The sequence below is a fragment of the Triplophysa dalaica genome, chromosome 22 (genome assembly GCF_015846415.1).
Source record: "Triplophysa dalaica isolate WHDGS20190420 chromosome 22, ASM1584641v1, whole genome shotgun sequence".
NCBI lineage: Eukaryota > Metazoa > Chordata > Actinopteri > Cypriniformes > Nemacheilidae > Triplophysa > Triplophysa dalaica.
Window position 1 is genome coordinate 7105349 of NC_079563.1, and position 22701 is coordinate 7128049.

General features: G+C 37.0%; 2 protein-coding genes across 4 annotated transcripts in view; one reads left to right on the forward strand and one right to left on the reverse strand.

The window, feature by feature from the left end:
• The window catches only part of dbh (dopamine beta-hydroxylase (dopamine beta-monooxygenase)), a 13236-nt gene extending 7097 nt beyond the window's left edge, over positions 1-6139 (forward strand). The window contains exons 6-12 of the mRNA XM_056737203.1: positions 156-322; positions 570-713; positions 2115-2153; positions 2422-2481; positions 4212-4339; positions 4709-4868; positions 6005-6139. Coding sequence (XP_056593181.1) covers positions 156-322; positions 570-713; positions 2115-2153; positions 2422-2481; positions 4212-4339; positions 4709-4868; positions 6005-6139 — 833 coding nt within the window. The remainder of the gene's footprint in view (positions 1-155; positions 323-569; positions 714-2114; positions 2154-2421; positions 2482-4211; positions 4340-4708; positions 4869-6004) is intronic.
• Positions 6140-6580: 441 nt separating this feature from the next.
• The window catches only part of sardh (sarcosine dehydrogenase), a 45711-nt gene continuing 29590 nt past the window's right edge, over positions 6581-22701 (reverse strand). For 2 of the 3 annotated variants that reach the window (XM_056736311.1, XM_056736312.1), the window contains 6 exons: positions 22070-22217; positions 16395-16488; positions 12989-13151; positions 12550-12718; positions 11209-11344; positions 6581-7642 (listed from right to left, as the gene is read on the reverse strand). In XM_056736311.1, the coding sequence (XP_056592289.1) occupies positions 7475-7642; positions 11209-11344; positions 12550-12718; positions 12989-13151; positions 16395-16488; positions 22070-22217 (878 nt within the window). In that variant the 3' untranslated portion in view covers positions 6581-7474. Of the gene's footprint in view, positions 7643-11208; positions 11379-12549; positions 12719-12988; positions 13152-16394; positions 16489-22069; positions 22218-22701 lie in introns of those variants that run through there. The other variant, XM_056736313.1, reaches the window with a different exon arrangement.

A 22701-nucleotide genomic window follows, 5' to 3' on the forward strand; every position in this document is an offset into this window, starting at 1 on the left:
AGTATACTTTCTCTGTATGTGGTTTTCAGATATATATACAATTAAACTAAAACACTGTCATACTATTCTATTGACATACAGTACTGTTCACTGGCACGTATACTTGCAGTATATAAAAATTGCTAAAAAGTGGTTTACTAAAAGTATACTTTCAGGACGGAGAGACTCCTCAGGCATTCGTTTATGGCACACTCGGTCTCTGAGGAGGTTTGACGCAGGCATCATGGAGCTCGGGCTTGTCTACACCCCCGTTATGGCCATTCCCCCCCACCAGGACTTTTTCCAGCTGAGCGGCTACTGTACTGCCAAGTGTACACGGACGGTTCGAACCTTTGCACTTGGCATGAGAACAAACATTCCTAAATACTGACTTCAGTGAATTACAAATGAGATGCACCTGACGTGTGCAAATGTGAGACAGTTCACGGCAGATTTATGATGGAACACTGATATCATTTAAGAGATCGAGTCAAGCATAAAAAATATTTTATACATATTTATATGTTACTGTATTAATACTTTCATTTAAAAACAGACTGAATAAAGGTGAACGTGTTTATCTCCATCAGGCTTTTCCTGCAGGGGGTATACACATCTTTGCATCCCAATTGCACACTCACCTGGCCGGACTCGGGGTGAGAACTGTCCTGGTACGAGGAGACAAAGAGGTTGCGGTGGTACAGGAGGACAAACACTTCAGCACACATTATCAGGTATTTTCATTTTAGACCACATCATTTCAACATGAAGATAATTTCTTTTGGTTGACATCACAAAGAACCTTTTACATTTTCCGTCAACCACCATTAGTTACTACACCCAGTCAGGTGGACCTTTTCTGCTAAAAAACATCTAACTTTATTATCCAATCGACTCCTGATTGGTGAGATAGTACTTGGAAGTACATTACAGTAGTAGACCGGGATCCAATCTTGCTTCATATTCACTTTAAATGTATAAATAAGTGTATGCTTAGTATATATTTGAGTGTACTCTATTTATTTAAAACAGTGTATTTATTCCAAATGATCCTGAAGTATGCAAGTTCATTTATTACACGTATTAAAAATAACTTGAAGTCTTAAAAATGGCATTTATAATTACACACAAATCGTCTGCAATTATATATTTCTATTAGAAAATTGTAATTATTATAATCTGATTGCCATCTCATGTCAGCTTCCCACACTTTCCGCTTGCTGCTGTGCAGTCCTATGCAGTTTGTATTTGGGCGTCTGATTTATGATAATTCACTCTCGCAGTCACACAGAAATTTGTATTTTTCTAACTTAAAATCACTGACAAACGCTTACGATAATTTATCATGATAATACTGTTGTGTTTATGTTACATATCGCTGTTGTCCTTCTGAAACCTTGCATCTCCATATTTTGTGATTTGGATTTTTTGCTATAAATCATTATTATTAGTCACCCTTTATGTTTGGCACTGCGTTTTGAAATTATTAGAAAGTATTAGAAAGTGCTTGTTAACTTTTAAACTAATTGTTTTGACATCCGCGATTTCAGAAGGACAGCAACAATAAGCATATTTAAATAAAAGGAAATACACAGTAGCAATATCAAGAGAAGAACCTTTAAAGGAGTCATATGACACAGCTGAAACAAATATTATTGTTTGTTTTAGATGTAATGCAACGTGTCTAGATGATTTAAGGTTAAAAAACGCTGTATTTTACACACACTGTGCATGTTTGTATCTCCTCTTTGCTCCGCCTCTCTGAAACGTGCAGATTTCCTACAAATCTCATCACACTGAAAAGCGAGGTGTGCTATGATTGGCCAGTTAACCAGTGCATAGTGATTGGTCGAATACTGCAAGCATCTTAGTCGAATAATATCACGAACTGACGTAGATTTGTGGGGGTGTGGTTACGTAAGGAATTATTTTTGCAATTTTACCTGTTTAATACATGTATGGACAACTTCTAACACACCGATGACACAGAAAAACATGCATTCGTGCTATATGACCCCTTTAAGTGATCTCATGTGTGTGTCCAACTATTCTGTCAATTTTTTTTTCAGATTTCATTAAAAGATTCTTAATGATAAGTATTAATGTAACATTTGTAATCTTTTGTAACCTAACAGATCATCCGTGTACTGAAGAAGATGGTGACTGTATTGCCAGTAAGTATTGCCATATTTCATATGTTTGAAAACTGAGATATTCAGATGAGAGAAACAGAGACAGGAAACGCCTGGAGCCAACGTGCGACCAACAAAAGCACAGATCTCCTGCATTTAGACCGTCAATACCGGCGCACCCACACACTTCTGCGGCTGCCAATTTTATGCTAATCTGCCAAGTGTCTGAAACTCACATTTTTCAAACATGTCCACAAATAACCGATTGCTAAATCTGATCTGAACATGTGTGCCTTTGTCTGTCTCATAGGGCGATGTTCTCATAACCAAGTGTACATACGATACAGAAGATAGGAACAAAGTTACTGTGGTAAGTATGTGATATGATATATAAAAACACAAAGTCTGCACTGACTTTATATAAAAAATATTTTTTGCTATAAAAATGGTAACAAGGATGCAGTGAACGTCAACAAAAACAAATAAAACAGCCCCTGGAGGCTGAAGAGGTGGTTACGCTACATTCCGTCACTCATTCACAGTGCTGGCAAAAAGGAACCACAGACATAGATAAACATATTTCAATTGTCACGTTCCGGGTGAAACACAAGGACTGAGGACCCAGGCGCAGACAGCCGGTATTTCAGCATGTCTTTCTTGGTCTAGTGGCAGAACCATGACATCAACCTGATCTCGTTGGAATTTGTAACTTTTTTACAAGTTGCCATATTTGTATGAAGATGTGAATAGTACAAAAATGTATGCTTATTTGACAAAAGCAACACTGAAGCCCCTCCCCTGTCACTGTCACGAAAGCCAATCGTAAAAGATACGAATAAAACCGCACAAATTCATACACATTAGCCACCTTGTAAAATTGTTTCAAATTACCATGAGATTGACACAGTGTTGGATTTTTGGTCTTAAAGGGACAGTTTACTCAAAATGTAAAATTCTGTCATCATTTACTCAGCCTAGAGTTCTTCCAAATCTCTTTAAACTTCTTCGTTCTGAATCTGATCAAAAAGAGAAAGATATTTGGAAGAATGCTTGTAACCAAACAGTTCTTGGACCCCATCGACTACCACAGTAGGAAAAATGACAATGGTAGTCAAAAGTGCCCCAGAACTGTTTTTTATACATTCTTCAAAAATGCTTTTTTTCCTACTATGTGACCCTGGACAACAAAACCAGTCTTATGAGTCAATTTTCCAAAATTGAGCTTACTATTGATGTATGGGTTGTTAGGATATGACAATAAATGGCGGTGATACAAGCATTTAAAACTCTGGAATCTATGAGTGCGAAAAAATCTAAATATTGAGAAAATTGCCATTGAAGTTGTTAATCAAAGGCACTGTTGCAGGACATCCACTCACAAAAATAAAGCTTTTATATATTTAAGGTAGGAAATTTACTAAATATCTTGATGGAAAAAAGATCTTTACTTAATATCCTAATGATTTTTGGTAAAAAAGAAAAATCGATAATTTTGATCCATACAATGTATTTTTGGCTTTTACTAAAAATGTCCACGTGCTCCTCAAGACTGGTTTTGTCATTCAGGGTCACCTATGGTTGTGAGGTACAATGGTGGTGAAGATCTGTTTGGTCCAAATACCTTTCGAAATATATACAGATTTGGAACAACTCGAGGGTGAGAAATGATAACAGAATTTTCATTTTTGGGTGAACTGTTCCTTCTCTAAAAGAAAAATCTGTCACTTCTAAATAAAAGACATCTGACCTAAGGTGGTGCGTTTTCTTAACCACGTCTAAGTGATGTTCTTTGGCACATTATGAGTGAAAACAGTTTTCAAGCACTCTGCTTTCATCAAGCCAAAGAACATTCAGCAGCATTTAACCTGGACTTTCACTAACAAAGACCAATGATCAATAAATAGTTAAAAGTAGAAAGAAAAAATATACTATAAATGTAGTATATTAGTCTAACTAGGATGTTCACAGTTTCCAAGCAACCTGACAAATTAATATTAAATGTTACATAAAAGAGTACAGGGGCATTAACAGGTCTTGTCATTTTAAGACTCAAACTAAAGGTACAGTAATATCCAAACAGGGTTCTGCTTCCTTCTGCAGGGCGGCTTTGGGATCATGGATGAGATGTGTGTCAATTATGTGCATTATTACCCGCGCACACAGCTGGAGCTGTGCAAGAGTCACGTGGACCTAGATTACCTGCAGAAATACTTCAGCTTGATTAACAGGTACATTAGACATTCAAGGAACCTTTGCCAAGACTAATTTGACACCAAAACATTAGATAGGAGACTCCGTAACCCATTTACCATGAAATGATGTCACACCTCTCTGGCAGTCATTTGAATGAAAACCCGAAAAATAGCAACATTACGAGAGGAAAAAGTCATATTGTATCTTGATCCAGGCGACAATAAACAGGGTGAATGAAACTGATGTCTGGACTTTGTGACTAACTGCCTGAGGCCGGGACATGTACTTGCAAATTGCGTTTTCGATCCTAATAAAGCAAACACTGCTGTGGAATCATGAGAACCATGACAGCGGAAAGTCTCTCAATCATGGCGAATTTATTGTGGCTATTGTCCCAAATGTAGGTTTCAGGCCCGCGAGAGCTGCAGTTGTCCCCAGACGAGTGTGGAAGACCAGTTCTCCTCAATAACCTGGGACTCCTTCAGCGCGGAGGTGCTGAACTCTCTCTACACCTCCTCCCCGATCTCCATGCACTGCAACCAATCCACAGCTGAGCTCTTCCCTGTGAGTACATCTGCATATTTAAGACCTTTTATTCAGTCGCTTCCTCATCTACAGCTTATTTTGAAAGATTAAGGAAATATTAAAAGCCCAAACTTGGACAAAAACGATATATTAATGTACTTATAAAAAAAACTTTAAGGTGGTGTTTCTCACAAATGTGAAGAAAAGTCTATTCATGCGTGCTATTGGTATGCATCATGTAAACTAGAAACGAAATATTTCAGTCAAAATGTTTTGGACTTCTAGAAACAAAAGGATGTGAAGTCAAAGGAACAGTTCACCAAAAAATGAAAATTCTGCCTTCGATTTGTTCCAAATGTGTATGAATTTCTTCGTTCTGATGAACACGCAGAAAGATATTTGGACGAATGCTTGTAACCAAACTGTTCTAAGCCACCATCGACTAGGAAATATTTATCTGTTCTGTTGAACACAAAAGAAGATATTTTGAAAAATGAAGGAAGTCAAACAGTAAATGATGACGACATTTTTATTTTGAGGTGAACTGTTCCTTCAAACGTACATTAAAGTATAGTTTGCATATTTTGCAATATTTCTAATATTTAAATAATGATACACTTTTTAAAAGTATAATGAAGTATTCAAAATACTTGTAGTTGTGTCTTACAGTATAACATGTTCAAGAATTTATAACAAAACAACAACACATAAATAGTTAACTGTAAGTGTCACGTTACATTACATTGATTTACAGTATACTTGCAGTATAAACACTACAAATCTAGTTTATTAAGTGTACTTTCATGAACTAAAAAATATGCTACAAGTTTGAACAAAGTACACTAACTCTAAATGTACTGTTATACCTAAAACTATGCTTTTACTATGGCCGGATTTAGTAGCAAACAGTATTGAAATAGGACACTGGCATACTACTAGTGCACTGATATTATTTTCAAAATACACTTCAACATAAACATACTTAATACAAACTTTTTTAAGTGCATTTCTGTGGAAACAATGAACAGCTGTTAGAACTGGACTGAACTTCCATTCATTTAAGAGCCGAACTGTTAAAAGTTACTAAACCAGAACAAAAAGTCTAATATCTTTAAATAGTTGGATGGACTAACTGCATAAATTGGTAATCTCAATTCCTTCTATTTTTGATTTAGGGAGACTGGGAGAAGCAGGAAATCCCAGTGGTCAAGACAGAGCTTGAGAGAGCCCCTTACCCGTGTGAATTAAACCAGAGATCCTCCTCTCAGAATAACAACCCTACAGAGGTCAAACCTAACCGCAGCGGCTGATGCCCCAGACGTGTGTCGGCCTCCCGCCGAGCTCAACCTTTAGTGGCTAAGCAACACATTTACATTGCAGCCGCTACTAGAAGGATACTGTATGTGCTGTAACTTTATCAAATGCAAATAAATGATTAAAAGTATTCCTTTGTGTTTAGACTACATCCAACAGTGCTCTTGTACTAAATATGAGCATGGCTAATTTTTGGATGGAGGAGTCAATGTGTATATTTCAAAATAATAAATCATGATTCATGTTTAATTAAATGCACGTTATCCCTTTATACTAATTTTGCATTTTGTATTCAATTTTGTCCAGCTGTGGTTGATTTGGTTGTAGCATACGCAATATGCACACTACAGTTTTGTACTGCAGAAATATATGCAATATGCACGTGTATGTTATCTAAATATGTTATTTTTACGTAACAAACTAGTAACACACAGAAATATGACAGTCTTCATTTATTTACACAGAAGCAAATTCACAGTCCGTTTGTACAACAGATGGAATTCAACAGCCGACAGCTTAGAGCCAAACTTCAGAAAGAATACTAGAACGGCCAATGAGCAAGCAAGTTAAAAATTCTGTAAAATGGTAATTTCACAGTCGCAGTACATGAGGGAGAGAATGAGTTCACAACCCAACATGCATAATTCATTTTAAGCTTCTGTATAGAATACAATTCTAGAAAACACATAACACAAGATCATATTTAACATGTAAACAGACTTTTATATTATGCATTTGACACAACAACATTTACATATTTGTTACATATATTTGATAGTTCATTGAACAGAGATGATAGTATATTACACCACTATATTATTTTACATTTTCGCATTTTCAACCTTTGATTAACATCTTTAATATAAAGCTATTCCATGAAAACACTCACCAAAAAGTAATTGACGGTTTCACAAATTTACAAAGAGGTTAATACCTATCCAAAAGGTGCACAATGAAATGAAAAATAATGTAAAAACGAATGGAATTGTTCACTTATGAATGAAAATGTCATCATTTAAATATTGTGATTTTCTTAGAAACACAAAATGCATGTCAGTCACTTTTATTGTATAGAAAGTCTAGCATGACATGTGCTAAGCATGTTTAACTTTGTAGCTGAATTTTTCCTTCAAGGCACAGATTGTGATAACACTGCCACCAGGTTATTTCTAATATTCCCATTCACGGTTCTGTATTCAATGATCCAATACAGTAGATGACTTAAGACATTGAAAATAAATACAGAAAAGACAGAATAATACCTGGAATGCTGATGGTCATGACAGTATGTGTTGGATAAAGGACATTTTCCAGAACTTATTCTTGATCTATTACATTCTGGCTTTGTGCACACCAGTCTCATCCAGCACAGAACTGTAAAATCCTTTAACACGCTTGTTCTCCGGGTCAAAAGGTGATTTCAAGTGGGCTGTGGCCTTATATGTGACTCCCATCCTCTCCAGCGTGAATTCTCCGCTGCGGATAAAATCAGGACTCACCTGAGAAGAACAGACAGTTGTTTTAATAAACTATTCCGAACAGATTTGTTATTCAGACGGAGAACACAAAAAAACAGAAAATAAGTGTTGGACATATGGGAATTTGTGCATTTACATTTCCTAAAAACGTTGTAATGTAAATCGCTGTATTACATTAAACTCCCATATTTTTATCATGAACGATTTACATACAAATGAGTTCTGCTTGTGTTTCATGAATATGAAGCATTTTGTGCTACGATGCCAAGACAAAACATGCGCCAATTGTCATGACGACGGTCAAAATGTATCCACATCAGCCCCAAATTCTGTTACTCGGTTGCAAATAATGACACCAACTGCACTCCATTCGGTCTTGAACAGAATCTTGGGGTTAATTCAAATGAGCTTTGCCCTTCACCAGCTCTTCTGTCTTTGCACATCATGCTCTCTCTGTCAGGGGTTGCATCTTGTTTTAATTAAATCTGAACAGACTGCAGGCATTATGCTGCGGAGTACACATCAAGACGCAGTCACTGGAAAGCTGGCCTGACCTCTTTAAGTGGGAACATTGCAGATATAATGGCTACACTCATGGATAACCACTGAATTGATACCGAGAAGGAAGAAATGAGGAGGAGACTGTGGCTGCAATATCTAAATCAAAAACCAACGACTCTGCTATTTTATGGATGGATTACAGAATATGTAACATATTTAATAGAGAAGTATTATATATCATTTTAAAATGATAATTGGGATCCAGCCTTATAAACTGTCTTTTGCTTTCATCATTTATTCACCGTGATGTCATTCCAAACCTGTTTGACTTTCTTTCTTCTGCAGAACACGAAAGAAGATATTTTGGAGAATGTTGCAATCCCCATTGACTTCCAAGACATTTCTCAAACTATCTCATTTTGCTTTCCACAAAGAATAACATACAGGTTTTAAACAACATAAAGCTGAATAAATAATGACAGATTTTTTAAAATTTTGGATGAATGTTCCTAAGCTTCTAATATATGATGTTATATATGTTTTACTGTTTGTATGCCCTCAAGTTCAACTTCCATGACTAATGCTTTTCCAGCTTTTTTTTTTCTTTATCAAGTCCCTTAGTCCAATGTCTGTCCTCCTCTTTTCTTACGTCTCGAGTGTGTGTGTGTGTGTGTGTAATGCAGTGAGCAGAATACAGGTCTTATCAGATCAGACTCATCTCTCTTCAACACTACTGCAGGCTGCGGGGTGGAATGAAAGAGTCTCAGTTCTCACTCGCTCTCTGTCCTTACTCATATAGTTCGCTGTCAGTTAGCATCAAGTACACATCCTGCTGTATCATGTCATACTTGCGGTACATAGGCTTCAGAGTCTCCACTATGTCCAAGCATTCTAACACACACCTACTCTATAAAACTGTGCTATACACTCTTTATATAAAATTGTCTTAATTTGAAATTATCAATGGGAAATATATTACAAATGTTGACTTTGGGATGACATGGTCATACACTGATATGAACACATCCTTAACTGGTAGGGTCAGGGGAAACATTTGTTATCTTTTTAAAATGCGACTGGATAAGCCACAGTTCAACAACAACCATTTTATAATCTTAGTTTTGTTTTTTAAACACACATCCGTGGAAAAATAACATTTCAAGCATTTCTAGATATATTGTGGCCATTCCAGTCTGTTGAATTTCAACAAAATCAATCCTGAAGTTTCACAATGTGAAAGACTGACACAAGACTGTGACAAAATTTGAGGTTATCACTTAAAAAATAGTTGAACCTTTCCTAAATACATGTACAAATATTAATATAATTTTTTTCTATGTAAGATTTGAGGTCTGAAAAAATCCTGAGCATCTTGTTTTTTGACCCGTTTCTCCAGTTTTAATGCAATTAGAAGCAATATTTTTATTTGAAACTTGGGAGAAATATTGACTCATTTATTGACCATACGACATCACGTGACACATACTTGCAGTTAAGAAATGAACAAACTTGACTTTTGGAAATGTAGCAAAAAAATTCACATTAGTTTGTGTTTCTGGTCTGACGCATTTGCATGAGTGTGAATGGAAGTCAATGGGACGAAAAGTCTAGTATGACCGGACCGTCACGATAACATAATTGTAGTCTTCTATGATACTGATAGAAATGATTAAATGAGATGAAATACCTTTATTTGCGTAGTATTGACGGACTATAAAAAATAAGCATTGCCACATTCACATTTCTCAATTAAAATTACCATTATTTCCAAGTATGACAGGTTAACATAATGAATACTGTATGTCTTGGTGTACTGATGCATAACAATGACATAAAAATACAATAAATAAACAGGAAAATATTTTATAACACATAATAAAACTATAAGAACGAATAAAAACAAAAGTGACGTGAGCAAAAATGTGTAAAATTGGGTCCCGGACGAAGGCTTCCTATTTAACAGTTTTTTTTAAAGGTAGAATTTCTAACTATAATTGTGATATAATCTGATAAAAAAATACTGATACCATGATATCACACTGTTCACCCCTACTCAATCTTCCCCTTCACAACAACAAGTATGGAAACTAAAGAAATGCAAATGAGCCCTCGACAATAATGGAAGTAGGTGTTCTGCTGAGAACAGTACGTGAGCAAGCATCCTTGATCTAATCATCACTCCATAAAGAGCTGTTAAATTATCCCATACAAGGGCCAACTCGCATGACTCACACCGGATCATAATCGAGAAAGAGAGGATGTGCAACAAAGACAGCAGCGTCTCTTAATAGCCTAACTATAGGGGGCTTAACACTTCTCTTAAGAGTCTAAGACTTATCACTCAAGTTCAAATATACCAAAATACAATTCTGTATACGATAAGAACTGACTCACCGTCACAATTTTACATCTGACCTGATTGGGGCTATATCTACTAAACCTGATATTTAGCAATATCTAGTGAGCAAACTTGCCGTCTACTGTCTCAATGAACCCCTTAAGTGAATGATTTGTACCAAACAACATAGGGACCAACAAAGTGCACAAGCAATATAAATACATCCATCCATCCATCCATTTTCTACCGCTTTATCCGAACTACCTCGGGTCACGGGGAGCCTGCGCCTATCTCAGGAGTCATCGGGCATCAAGGCAGGATACACCCTGGATGGAGTGCCAACCCATCGCAGGGCACACACACTCGCTCATTCACTCACGCACTCACACCCTACGGACAATTTTTCCAGAGATGCCAATCAACCTACCATGCATGTCTTTGGACCAGGGGAGGAAACCGGAGTACCCGGAGGAAACCCCCGAGGCACGGGGAGAACATGCAAACTCCACACACACAAGTCGGAGGCGGGAATCGAACCCCCAACTCTGGAGGTGTGAGGCAAACGTGCTAACCACTAAGCCACCGTGCCCCCCAATATAAATACATAGCACAGGAAAATATTCATCACAATAACGTTGTAACCTAACCTTCTAGCTTCATGTGGAAAACAAGTCTATCCGTCAAATGTTGTTTAAAAACACAGACCACTACAGTTGGTTTTGCAAAAGACGTATTTTACGCTACTTACCACTCCACCATCTGGGTTGCGAATATAACCATAGCCAATGGTCTTGTCGATTGCAAATCCAAACTCAGAGCGTCGCAGGTGGCCCACAGGAACGCCATTGCGGAAAATTGCCTCCAGACCAAACATTGGCACTTTTCTACAGAAGAGACAAACGGCATTTATTTGAGCACCTGCAGGCCACATATTTAGATTATACTTTTGTCTATTAAGATAATATTTAGTCTTAAACACCAAAACCAAACCAGGACTGCATTAAAGCCAGTAAGCATTCATATTCAACTGAGTGTGCAAAAAAGTTGTTTGCATGATATGTAAATTATTAATGAATGCTGACAAACTAAGGCTTGTGACAGACCAGAATAAAACTGTGTATTGAGGGGACAATCGTGATTAGTGGTGGGCAAACTGAGATATTTCACAGTGTACATGAGACTTTATGAACACTACTAGCCAAACATAAGGTGAATTATGATAGCATTAGTTCAGCAATACAGCAATAATTCAGTCAAGCTTGACACTCTGCATAACGGTGTAAAAAACATGTAAATGCCAAGCTAATAACCCTAAAGCTATAAAATGGTTACAAATGATTCAAGTTTGCTAAAACACAGTCAAGGGCTCATTACAAACCCCTGAGGCACCCCTATTTCAACCAAACAGTCACTGATGCGGAGTAGACTCAACTGTTTGATGTTAAAATAATAACCATAAAAAATGAGTTTAAAACACCCAAGACGTGTTTTCCTCACTAAATAAACACAAGGAATAAACATCGTCATCAAGTCAATGATTAATGAATTAAGGTTCATCAAGTAATCATTTTAATTTACATGGATCATATGACAATGCATGATAACATCCAGCTACAGTAACATAGATATTTTAATATCAAAAATGATCTGCAAATCAAACTTCACAGCTCAACTCAACCAATGCAGTTTTAGTTTTAAAACATCTGTTATCTCATTCTCATCAGTCTTAAAGTGATAGTTCACCCAAAATAAAAAATTCTGTCATCATTTACTCACCAAACCTGTATGATTTTCTTTCTTCCGCAGAACACAAAAGAAGATATTTTGAGATAATCTTGTTAACTAGACCCCATTTACTTGCATTGGTTTTGTGTGCATACAATCCAGTGTATGTCCAGTGCTGTTTTGTTACCGACTTTCTTCAAAATATCATCTTTTGTGTTCTCGGAAGAAAGAAAGTCATAAACGTTTGAAATGACAAGTAATAAATGATGTTTAGAAGAATTTTCACTTTTGGGTGAACTATCACTTAAAGTTAAGGAACGATTGTTCAACCAATGACATGGTCATTTAGCGTTCTGCTACTCACTCATCAATTGTGAAGCATACGATTCGTCTGCGCAGGCCCTTCGCCTTTTGTGCCTCCAGCACCTCTCGACCCAGGAACGGAATGGAGCTCTTCATTTTACAGGTAAATGCAAGACCTGCTTCTAGAGGAGTGTCATCAGGCCGCAGATCTGCGTGCCAGTGCCTGTAACCTAATGAAAAATTTGATCATTCAACAGATTAAAGTGGGAACATTTTTATAGAAACGTATAAATGTATAACTTTATTCTCGGGAGCATTCTGACCCTTTGAAGTAAGGCAACCCACATCGATCATCGATTATTCATATTTCACAGTTTTTGGAAATTTAGTGTTGTACCCTTCCCTCTGTATATCATTCTTTTGAGAATTAAGCATTTATCTTATAAATATCCAAAGTTATCCTAAGCTTACATCTAACAAATAAAAATCAGAATATTCACCTTTCTCAATACTCAAGGAGTCAATGGCTCTATATCCTGCATTACAAACACCGTGTTTAGCACCAGCGGCCATGACGGCGTGGTACACGGGCACACAGGACTCTTTAGGGACGTGAAGCTCCCAGCCCATCTCGCCCACAAATGACAGACGCATTGCCCTCACCTGCAAAAAGAAAGAATTGATAAAGGAGCAAAGCTTGACCCCAGGTAGCACCAAGTTCTGAATGTTTTACTGAATGAGCCCTGGCTTAGCTTTCCTTCATGTCGTAAGCATCAAATATTTCAGAGATTCTTCAGACAAAAGTTTGACTATACAGTCCTTGAGAAATTTGTTGGCAAATTTTAAGCCACGAAGCAGGACATTTGTGCTTCTTTAAATCTCATTAAGGCACAAAGCCATGAACCTCATAAACGCTTAAAAATAAAGTGACAAATGAGCACATTTTAAGAAATGTTTTTTCCTGGCGTTCCATCTGTCCAGTCATGTCGAAGTCCAGCTGCCTCCACGCTTCAGCAAGCTCGGCAGGAATCTGTTCATTAAACTCGGCTCAACTACTTCGGATCATTATAAACACATTAAAAGCGCAGTTCAACCCAAAAAGTCTCCAAATCTGTATGACTGTTTCAGACGTTGCACATTAGAGGTAAAACTTGGACAAATAGGTCAACTGAATTCTTAAATTTTGTTAACAAAATATTTTTTATGAACACATTCATTTTTTTCCACTTTTTAGAAAAAATTGTCAGCTCAAATTATAACACAAAGGCGACTATGAGAATTACGCAGCGACTAAAAAAAATCTAAACTAGTTATATTTTAGCATGTTCAGTGTCACCTTTTCCTGAAATTTACAGAAATTTACTTTTGCCATCTTATCAAGCAGCTTCTTGTGGTCTGACACTGAGATGTTTTCTAATAATTTTTTTTATTTAAAATAATTAAGTGTTATTTTTTTTATATTTAAGGATATTCTGTAATTCTGTTCTTTTATTAGCTGCTTATTTTTCCTTTTTTATTCAGTTAAAGACATCTTTTTCAAAAACATTTTAAATTTTAGTTTGTAATGAAAAAACTTTTATAATTGCAAATTATGTTTTTGTCTATGTATCTAACTTAGAACTTTAAGACATTTTACAATATATAATTTTGTTATTTTTTTGTGAACTTTTTTTATTTTTTTAAAACAAAAAGGTTAAAATAGGTGCAAAAACTTAAGAAGCTCAAAACTTTAATAATGATCAGATAGAACGTATAATTCCGAGGTGACGATTTGAAAAATAATATATTTTTCTCGAGTGTCCTAAAACTTTTGACTGGCGGTGTATATATTATCATATTTTGAAAGAACATTGGTAACTTTAATACTTTTGTTCCGTAAAAGAAAGTCACACAGGCTTTGAGAATCATGAGGAAGATTGAACGATAACAGAATATTATTTTGGGGGGCGAACTACCCCTTTGAAAGCTAACAACATTCTTAACAATATCTTCTGTTGTGTTCTGCAAAAGAAAAAGTCATACAGGTATGAAATGAATGAGGGAGAGTAAATGATGAAACAATTTTCCGTTTTGGGTTGTACTGTGCCTTTAAAAGCTCTCCACGAAACACCCCGAGAACAGCCACCAAGCCAAACAAGAAGAATCAACAGCGCTAAACAACACAACAGTTCGTTTAGATAACAGCCTGGCTGCTGTCCAGAACCTGCAGCGATATCATACGCATCCGAGTGTGTGTATGTTAGCGCAAGTGTGTGGAGCTCAGAAACGTTTCATCGTGCCAGGCCTGAGGGCGTGAACCCAAATAAATCTGCCAGCGCTGAGAGCATGTGAAGGACATCATTATCAGCCAGAAACAAACACTGAATCCTCAACTGTAACCTGCAGGGACATACAGTGAGTGCATGCTATGTGTAACTCACAGTGTTCATTGGACTCTATACAACCCTCAATGCACTTTGTTATCCTTAGATTGTCTACCAAACAAGTATCGTTTGACCCGTACTGTACCAACATCAGCCCGATCGGCCGGCTTTATGTAATTTTCCTCAGCCAAAACTCAGTCCACTGGACAACAAATGGAAAATATGATTCTGCTACAAAAACAGATTCATTAAAAGTTGAGTTCACCCAAAAATGACAATTATGTCTTCATTTACTCACCCTCAGATTGTTACAAACCTCTATACTTTTTTCCAGATGAACACAAAGGAAGATATTTGGAAGAATGTTTGTAATCAAACACATCTTCAACCCCATTGACTCCCATAGTATTTATTTCCCTGCTATGGCAGTAAATGGGGGATGAGATCCATTTGGTTACTGACATTCTTCCAAATCTCTTCCTTTGTGTTCAGCAGAGCAAAGAAATGAATACAGGTTTGGTACAACCTGAGGGTGATTAATGATGACCGAATTTTCAATATGGGTGAACTATCCCTTTAATATAACTTGCAAAAACTGCTGCCGTTTTTTCAAGTCAGTTTGCTGACTTGTGTTGGAGATCTAATTCTAATCCTTTAGGGTTTATTTTGTCATAATGAACAACGGGGTTTACATTATCCCTCACGTATCCTAAAACATTGTGCATAAATAATAAAGATATAATAGTGTGAGATTAACTATTTAAACCATTATCCTGTATATCCATTTGATATGGAGTTGCTAAAGCTATAAATTATAAGGAGTGAGTGGTTGAGAGAGAGAGCGAGAGAAAGAGAGAGAGAAGAGAGCGTATCTACAGTATCAGTACCTTCACTGTACAAAGGCCAAATAAGTGTGCGATACATTTTTGCCAGATTGTGAGATAAAAAAATCAATACATGGAAAAACACTCTATTGTTTGCTCTGTTTGACTTAACAAAAAACAAAAACCATTACATCAGGACTAATTGCACAGTTAGCTGGTCGATAACACACAGCTGACTGTACATTATCCCTCTTATTACACATTTACTTGCCACCCAAGTCATTAGCCAAATATTGATGGGCGATTCAATATTTAATTCGTTGATTTATGTTTGTGTAACTGATAAATTACTCTGGATGAGAAGTCTGATGTCACTTGAGCCTGAGCGACTGGAAAAGAGGATCGACCAATCAGAATCAAGTATTCCAGTGAGCACAATATAATACACCGCAAACAACGTTTTCTAAGCGTGCCATATCCTATGACGACCCAAGCATTAAAGCACTTAATGCACAATACTGCGCAATTCTGCGCAGTATTCATTGGGTGTGCTTTCAAAGTCAACAGCAAAGTTGAAATCCGTTAAACTTCGTATCTGACCTGCGTGGAAACCAATGTCAGGGGTTGTCAACATGACGGTTCACTCCATGCAGCATTATTAAACATAAGCGCAGGTGAAAAACCTTTAGGCACTGAGCGAAAAAGCAGAGAGAACTTACCTTGTGTCCAGCAGCATTCACTATCTTGTGTGTAGAGAAGGGAAACGCATCATTGCTGAGGTCTGTGTCCAACACTTCTTGTAACAGCTCTCGACTGTGAACACACAAAGCACATTTAGACTTCTCTATCTGTGTAACATTGGGTCTCGTCTCTCATTATTATTTACAAATACTAGATACTTAAATACTGCATACTCTTCAGTTTGACTATAATCACAATATCTATAAAAAAGCATTAAATGTAAATGTAAAAATAGCATATTTTTATATTGTAAATGTGATGTTTTTACTCTGATGCAAGATCTTTTTTGGAAACCCGCAGCCCTCACCTGTCCGCCTGTCTTCCTAGGTGTGTGTGATGGACATGCACTATCAGCATCATTTAGGATGACAGGAACAGCTTGCGCTGTTTTGCATTACCGTGTGTGTGTGTGAGATGTGACCAAAGGAAGCTGTATGCCTGACGATGTTTGCTCAGGAACAAACGTGTTCTGCCTCATGCTATGAGTAACACAGTGTACAGTTATCTTACAGCAACAGCCACACAGAAAAAACACGTCGTGTGGGTTGAGCAGATGAAGAGAGAAAGACAGGTAAAAAAATTGGAAAGGTAACAGTAGAGAAATGTAATGGAAGAGGAGGGAAATGATGAAGGTGGAATGACATGTTTCTGAAAGCATGCATCATTTGTGTTTGTGTGTGTGTGTATGTGGACAGACTTGACAAAAACAAAAGTTTACAGCTCTCCACCCACTGAATTCCTCACACAGAGACAAACACCCATTGTAATTATACATGGTGTGTGTGTCTGCGTGTGTGTGTGTCTGCGTGTGTGTGTGCATGAATCTAATTAGCCGCTCTGTGTTTCCTTCAGAGGTGTCAGTCTAAACGAGGATCAGATAAAGTCCTAATGAAATCACCGTTTACCACGAGCAATCTGAACACAAGTGAAGCGCTCAACCAACACACAAATAACGCTTCCTCAAAATTGCTTTATATTCTTTGAAAGAAATACGTAGAAATTAGACATCCACTTAAGAGGCTTTGTGACCTGTGAGCTACATAGAAAGGTTCCTTTTAATCCCTCATACATGACCTGGAACCCTCACACATGAACAAACTCTGTCCACTTACGACTGTAGTGTTACGTTTAGAGGACTCGCCATCTAACCCTTAGTCTCATTCCTCTTTTTACTGTTGAGTTTAAAGTGTATTTCCATCCCGCAAATGCAGTCAGCACTTTTTTCATATTTTACCAGACGTAGGGAAGGGATTAAATGGCCAGACCAGCTACTGCATCAGTAATGAAGACCAGACAAACACCATTAGTCTTATTTAACCAAGCGAGAGAGTTCAGCAGCCTGACTGAGTCTGATAGTGACAGGAGGACTTTGAACAAGAATCATTATAAATCCTGTGAATCCCAAGCGTAGGTCCTTTTGCACACTGTGCGCTTTCTCAGATTTTTTAAGGGCGTGCAAATCAATGTATTTTCGACAGAGCAGTCATAGGGTCGACTGAACGATATTTGATTAAAAAAAAGTCATTTTGCACACTTATTTCATTGTCTCCATCAAATAGAAAACACATAATTACTAGACAAGTAGACAGGGTTGCCAACACCACTGCATGGTGTATTTCTCCAGATTTCTAGAAGTGTGTCATCCACATCAGTGGTTCTCAAACTGGGGGCCGTAGCCCCCTGGGGGGGCCCCAAAATGAATCCAGGGGGGCCACAGATTTGGTGGCATTTTATTTAAATATACTTTTTATGTAATCAAACATTCGAAAAATTAGACCATTAGTTTGCAGCACTGTATAACAGCATATGTTATTGTTTTATTTAAAATTCTACGTTTAAGATTATACATGTATTCAAGTCTATTTAGAGATTATACGTTTATTTGGGGGCCGATAAACGATGCCCCCCACACAAAGGGGCCTTACAATGGAAAAGATTGATCTGATCTACACAAGTTACTGAAGCTAGCACTAACAGTAATTTTAGGCATAAGAGTAAAATGTCAAAACCTGAGAAATGCAGATTAACCTTTGAACTGTCACTTAGAGAATACACATGAAAATGTACTTAAAGTTATAGTTCACCATAAAATTAAAATTCTGTCATCATTTCTTCACCCTCTTGTCATTTCAAACCTCTATGACCTTCTTTCTCCCACAGAACACAAGAAGATATTTTGAATAATGTTGGTGATCGAATACTTCTATTGTGTGGAGACAAAACAAATTCAAGTCAATGGGACAACCGCCGTTGTTTGGTAACTCAGTTTGAGCTGTATATATCAATCATAGCACACCTCGTGTTTCAGAGCGATAAGCTTTGTAAAAAAATCTGTACGTTTCAGAGAGGCGGGGCAAAGAGGAGTTACAAACATGCACGTTATGTGGAAAATACAGCGATATTGAACCTTAAATCGTGTATACACATTGCATTACATCTAAAACAAACAATAATATTCGTTTTAGCCGTGTCATATGACCCCTTTAATAATCGGTCCGGCGCTTTCACTGTACAAGTGCAGCTGTGTGGGAATATTTTTGGACGTGAGCAAGCTGTAGCTTACTCTCATAACTCATAAATCTCACTTCCGTCCCGACCCATATGACATCGGGAAAATTTCAATATGCACACAAGCCTACGGCTCATAACATTGTAGCCCAATACACAGCATGTTATGAAACCCAGGAACGGTCATAAACCCTAAATCATTTTTCCACATGAACAAACTAACATGACCCGGCAGAATATACTGAATGTGATTTACGCGAGCAGAATGTGTTCCTGGATTAACATCCTTCGTGCGTCTGGAAAAAACGTTCTTATCGGCCGATCACTGTCCTTTTATTAACATTATAGGTAGCTTTTTTGGTTGACAGAAAATCAATATACACCTGGTAAATACATCACAAAACAATAATAAATATGCTTATTACGTTTCAGAAAGGATAGAGTTTGCCAAAATGTAGTCAAAAGAAACATCCTATAATATACTGCTTTCAAAAGAATCTCATGTGGAAAAGGCCAGATATAAAACTTAAAGTAGTCTGACATTACATCTTTATTATCGTGAATCATTTCCAAGCATGTCACACTGAGCTAGATCAACACATGCAGATCTCTGTTAGTAACTACTGCTCATTTGAAGCACTGCTGTTTTCTACTGTTGTGATCAGCAGGATCTGATCAGCAGAGCTGACGGGAGCCACTGGCCTCTCCTGAGCCATGAAGGACACGATGATACAGAAGAGAGAAAAAAAGAGGGATTTCATAAGCCTGGTGGCTCTTTCATCTGTCTTTTCATCAAGAGGTTAGAGAAAAAGACTGAAGGACACAGCTGAAGGACTCTCTCTTATGAGCCGGGTCCATCGGCTAGGCAGAAGACCTTTAAAGGCTCATATTATGAAATCAATGGGAAATTGTAATTGTCCTAGGTCTTATCAAATCAAAGTTTGTGTTATAAAAACATATAGAAAAATAACCTTAAGAATGCATTATATTTTTTTTCCTAAAAGATCACTTATTTACGGCGCCTTTTTAGGGACATGTTGGTAGAAAAAATATGAGGGATAAGAGAAAACTATTTTTTCAAGATTTTGCGTTTCTTAGCAAAACCTTTGCATTATCTGGCAAACATATTTGTGTTCTCTCTCAAAACATTTTTGCGTTCTCTCACAAAACAAATGGTGATTTCAAACAAACACGCCCTGTTGTCCCGCTACGTACATTAACATCGGGCGGTTCATAGTAGATTCCTGGACCAATAACAATAAACGTTGTTATAAAACAAATAACACAGAACTCTAGAAACGATTCTAATATTATAAATTGATCTCTATATGAGCAGGCGACATGGACGAGTCTGAAGGGAACATCTGCAAAGTGATTGTAAACCCGAAAAGCGTTACTACAAAAATAGTCATTAAAACTACAGCATGAAGCTAATTACTATTTTTCGTAGCCTTATGATCTTCAGGTTTTGCACTTTGCAGATGATCCCGACAAATTTTGTCTCAGCTGACTGCTGCCTGAGATCAATTCAAGGCTCGATTTGTTGGAAAATTAAGTTGTAGCTCATGGTTTACGCTACATAGAATGAGGTGTCATTTGTGTTATAAGAACGTTTAGCTCACAAGTCAATGGTCCGGGGGTCTGGGACTATAGACCAAATGTATAAGTATGGAGATAGTTGCAAACTTTTAACAAAGTCTTTGTCTGAACTCCTAGAACCTTTTGCGAGATAACGCAAATATGTTTGCAAGAGAACGCAAAAGTTCTGCGACATAATGTGAATATATTTGCGAGAGAACGCATCAGTGTTGCGAGAGAACCGAAAGTTTTGCGAGGGAACGCAATATTTCTTGGTGGAATGCAAAAGTTTTGCAAGAAATGGCAAAAGCTTTAAGAAATATTTCTCTCTTCCCTCTCATATTTATTTCACCATCATGTCCCTAAAGGTGCTCTGTATTTATTGAATAGATCATAGGGTTTTAACCTTTTCGAAGGACCCCCTGATGAACATGCAGAAGGGATTCCCTTGTTAAGATGTTTAAATCACAGTACATTTTCAATTAAATATTATTTTATTTTAGTTATCTAGCTATTGTATTTTTTCCAAACATTTTTCAGAATAAAATTTTAAATATCAAAGAACAATCGCAGGATTGTCCACCATAGACACCCTAGGGATGACAGACCCGCTGCTGGAGACAGGGGTCTGTCATTATTGCTATAAAAATGGTTTTGTCTAATCATCCACAACAGGCATAAAATGCAACCTGCTTATGCACATGTAATTGCAATGTAACATGTTCAAAACAACGAAAGTCCATTTGAATTCATCCCCTTAAGAAAACATCTGACTTTCTACAACCTTTTTGGATGTCTAGAAGTTGGCAAAAAAGACAAATGTTTTGTCTTATTTAGGTCTAGAATCAAGATTTGACTTCATTGTTTACCTACTTTAATGCCTAAACTGCTTAATAAAACATAAAATCTTATAAAAGCTAATACTGGTGTGTTTTGTTTCCAACAGAACTAGTACTAGTCACATCTGATCATGGCAGTGTTTGTACTAAACTAAAGTTTTTATAAAAGTTGTTCATTCTTCGACACAGCGTCCTTTAGTTTGCTTACTCTGCAGACACTTAACAGACACAATTGTAATGTAGCTTCCATGTGCACTTAAAAAGTATTTTATAGACGGTTTCATCTTAACAACATAAACAAACATTACCGCGCATGTGCACTTTAGTGACCCCAACTTAACTTCCAGTACACATTCCCAAATGCCTGTAGATTATTTCTGATAACAATCAAAAAAAAAAACGAGAAGAACTGTTGCTTGGCTAAACTTGTCTCTCCAATATTTTGAATTTAGTGTCCGATACCAAGCTCAACAGCTAGATGTCAATGTACAATTCGGTTTGTTTAAATGCAATCAAACTATAGGACCCATTCAACAAATAGTTTTTTTTCAAAACTATTATAGAGTAAAATATTAATACAAATTAATATGAACATAAATTAGATAAAATATAAATAGATATATTATTAGACACTAGCCAAACACAAATCGGAAGTTAAATGGGGGTCAAGCGCGCACACATCCGTTAAAACGGTCTATAAACAAATCTGAATTGAATGTCTTTCCAACCTCTTGGGTCCCTGTATGCTGATCATGCCCATGTCTTCAGTGTGGTCTATCAGTGTACAGCGGAAGCCCTGGTCCTGAAGCACTGTCTGAATGTGATTCCAGTTATGCTGGGCCACACCACCTCCTATGGCCAGGTAGTACGCATCACCTTGAAGACAAATACACACAATGAAGTGAATATAAACCTCAAAAACCTCATAACATGTTGTACTGTCCTGTTTCTTTAAAGCGAGGGTAACATGCTATTTCATGCATTCTGACTTCTTTACACTGTTAAACGTGCTGGCTTCTCATGCTTAACATGGTCAAGTTTTTAAAAAACGAGTTGGACGTATGAAGTAGTAAGTGAAATTGAATCATATGTCTGTGTTTTGTTGCAATCGGTGCATACGTGCATAAGGTACACCACACAGACTTATAGTGAATAAACACTGTTAAGCAGGTTTAATGCGCTGAGGTATTGTGTGATCGTGCTTTAGTTCTGCCCACTGCACGCCTCCAGGACCTCGTCCGGTCTGTTTTCGGAAATAATCGTACAGCAGTATTTGTATCTGTATCTGTTTTTACAAATGTGATAAAGCTAAATACTCTTCAAATATATAGTATACACTACTGCTCTATAGGTACTCAAT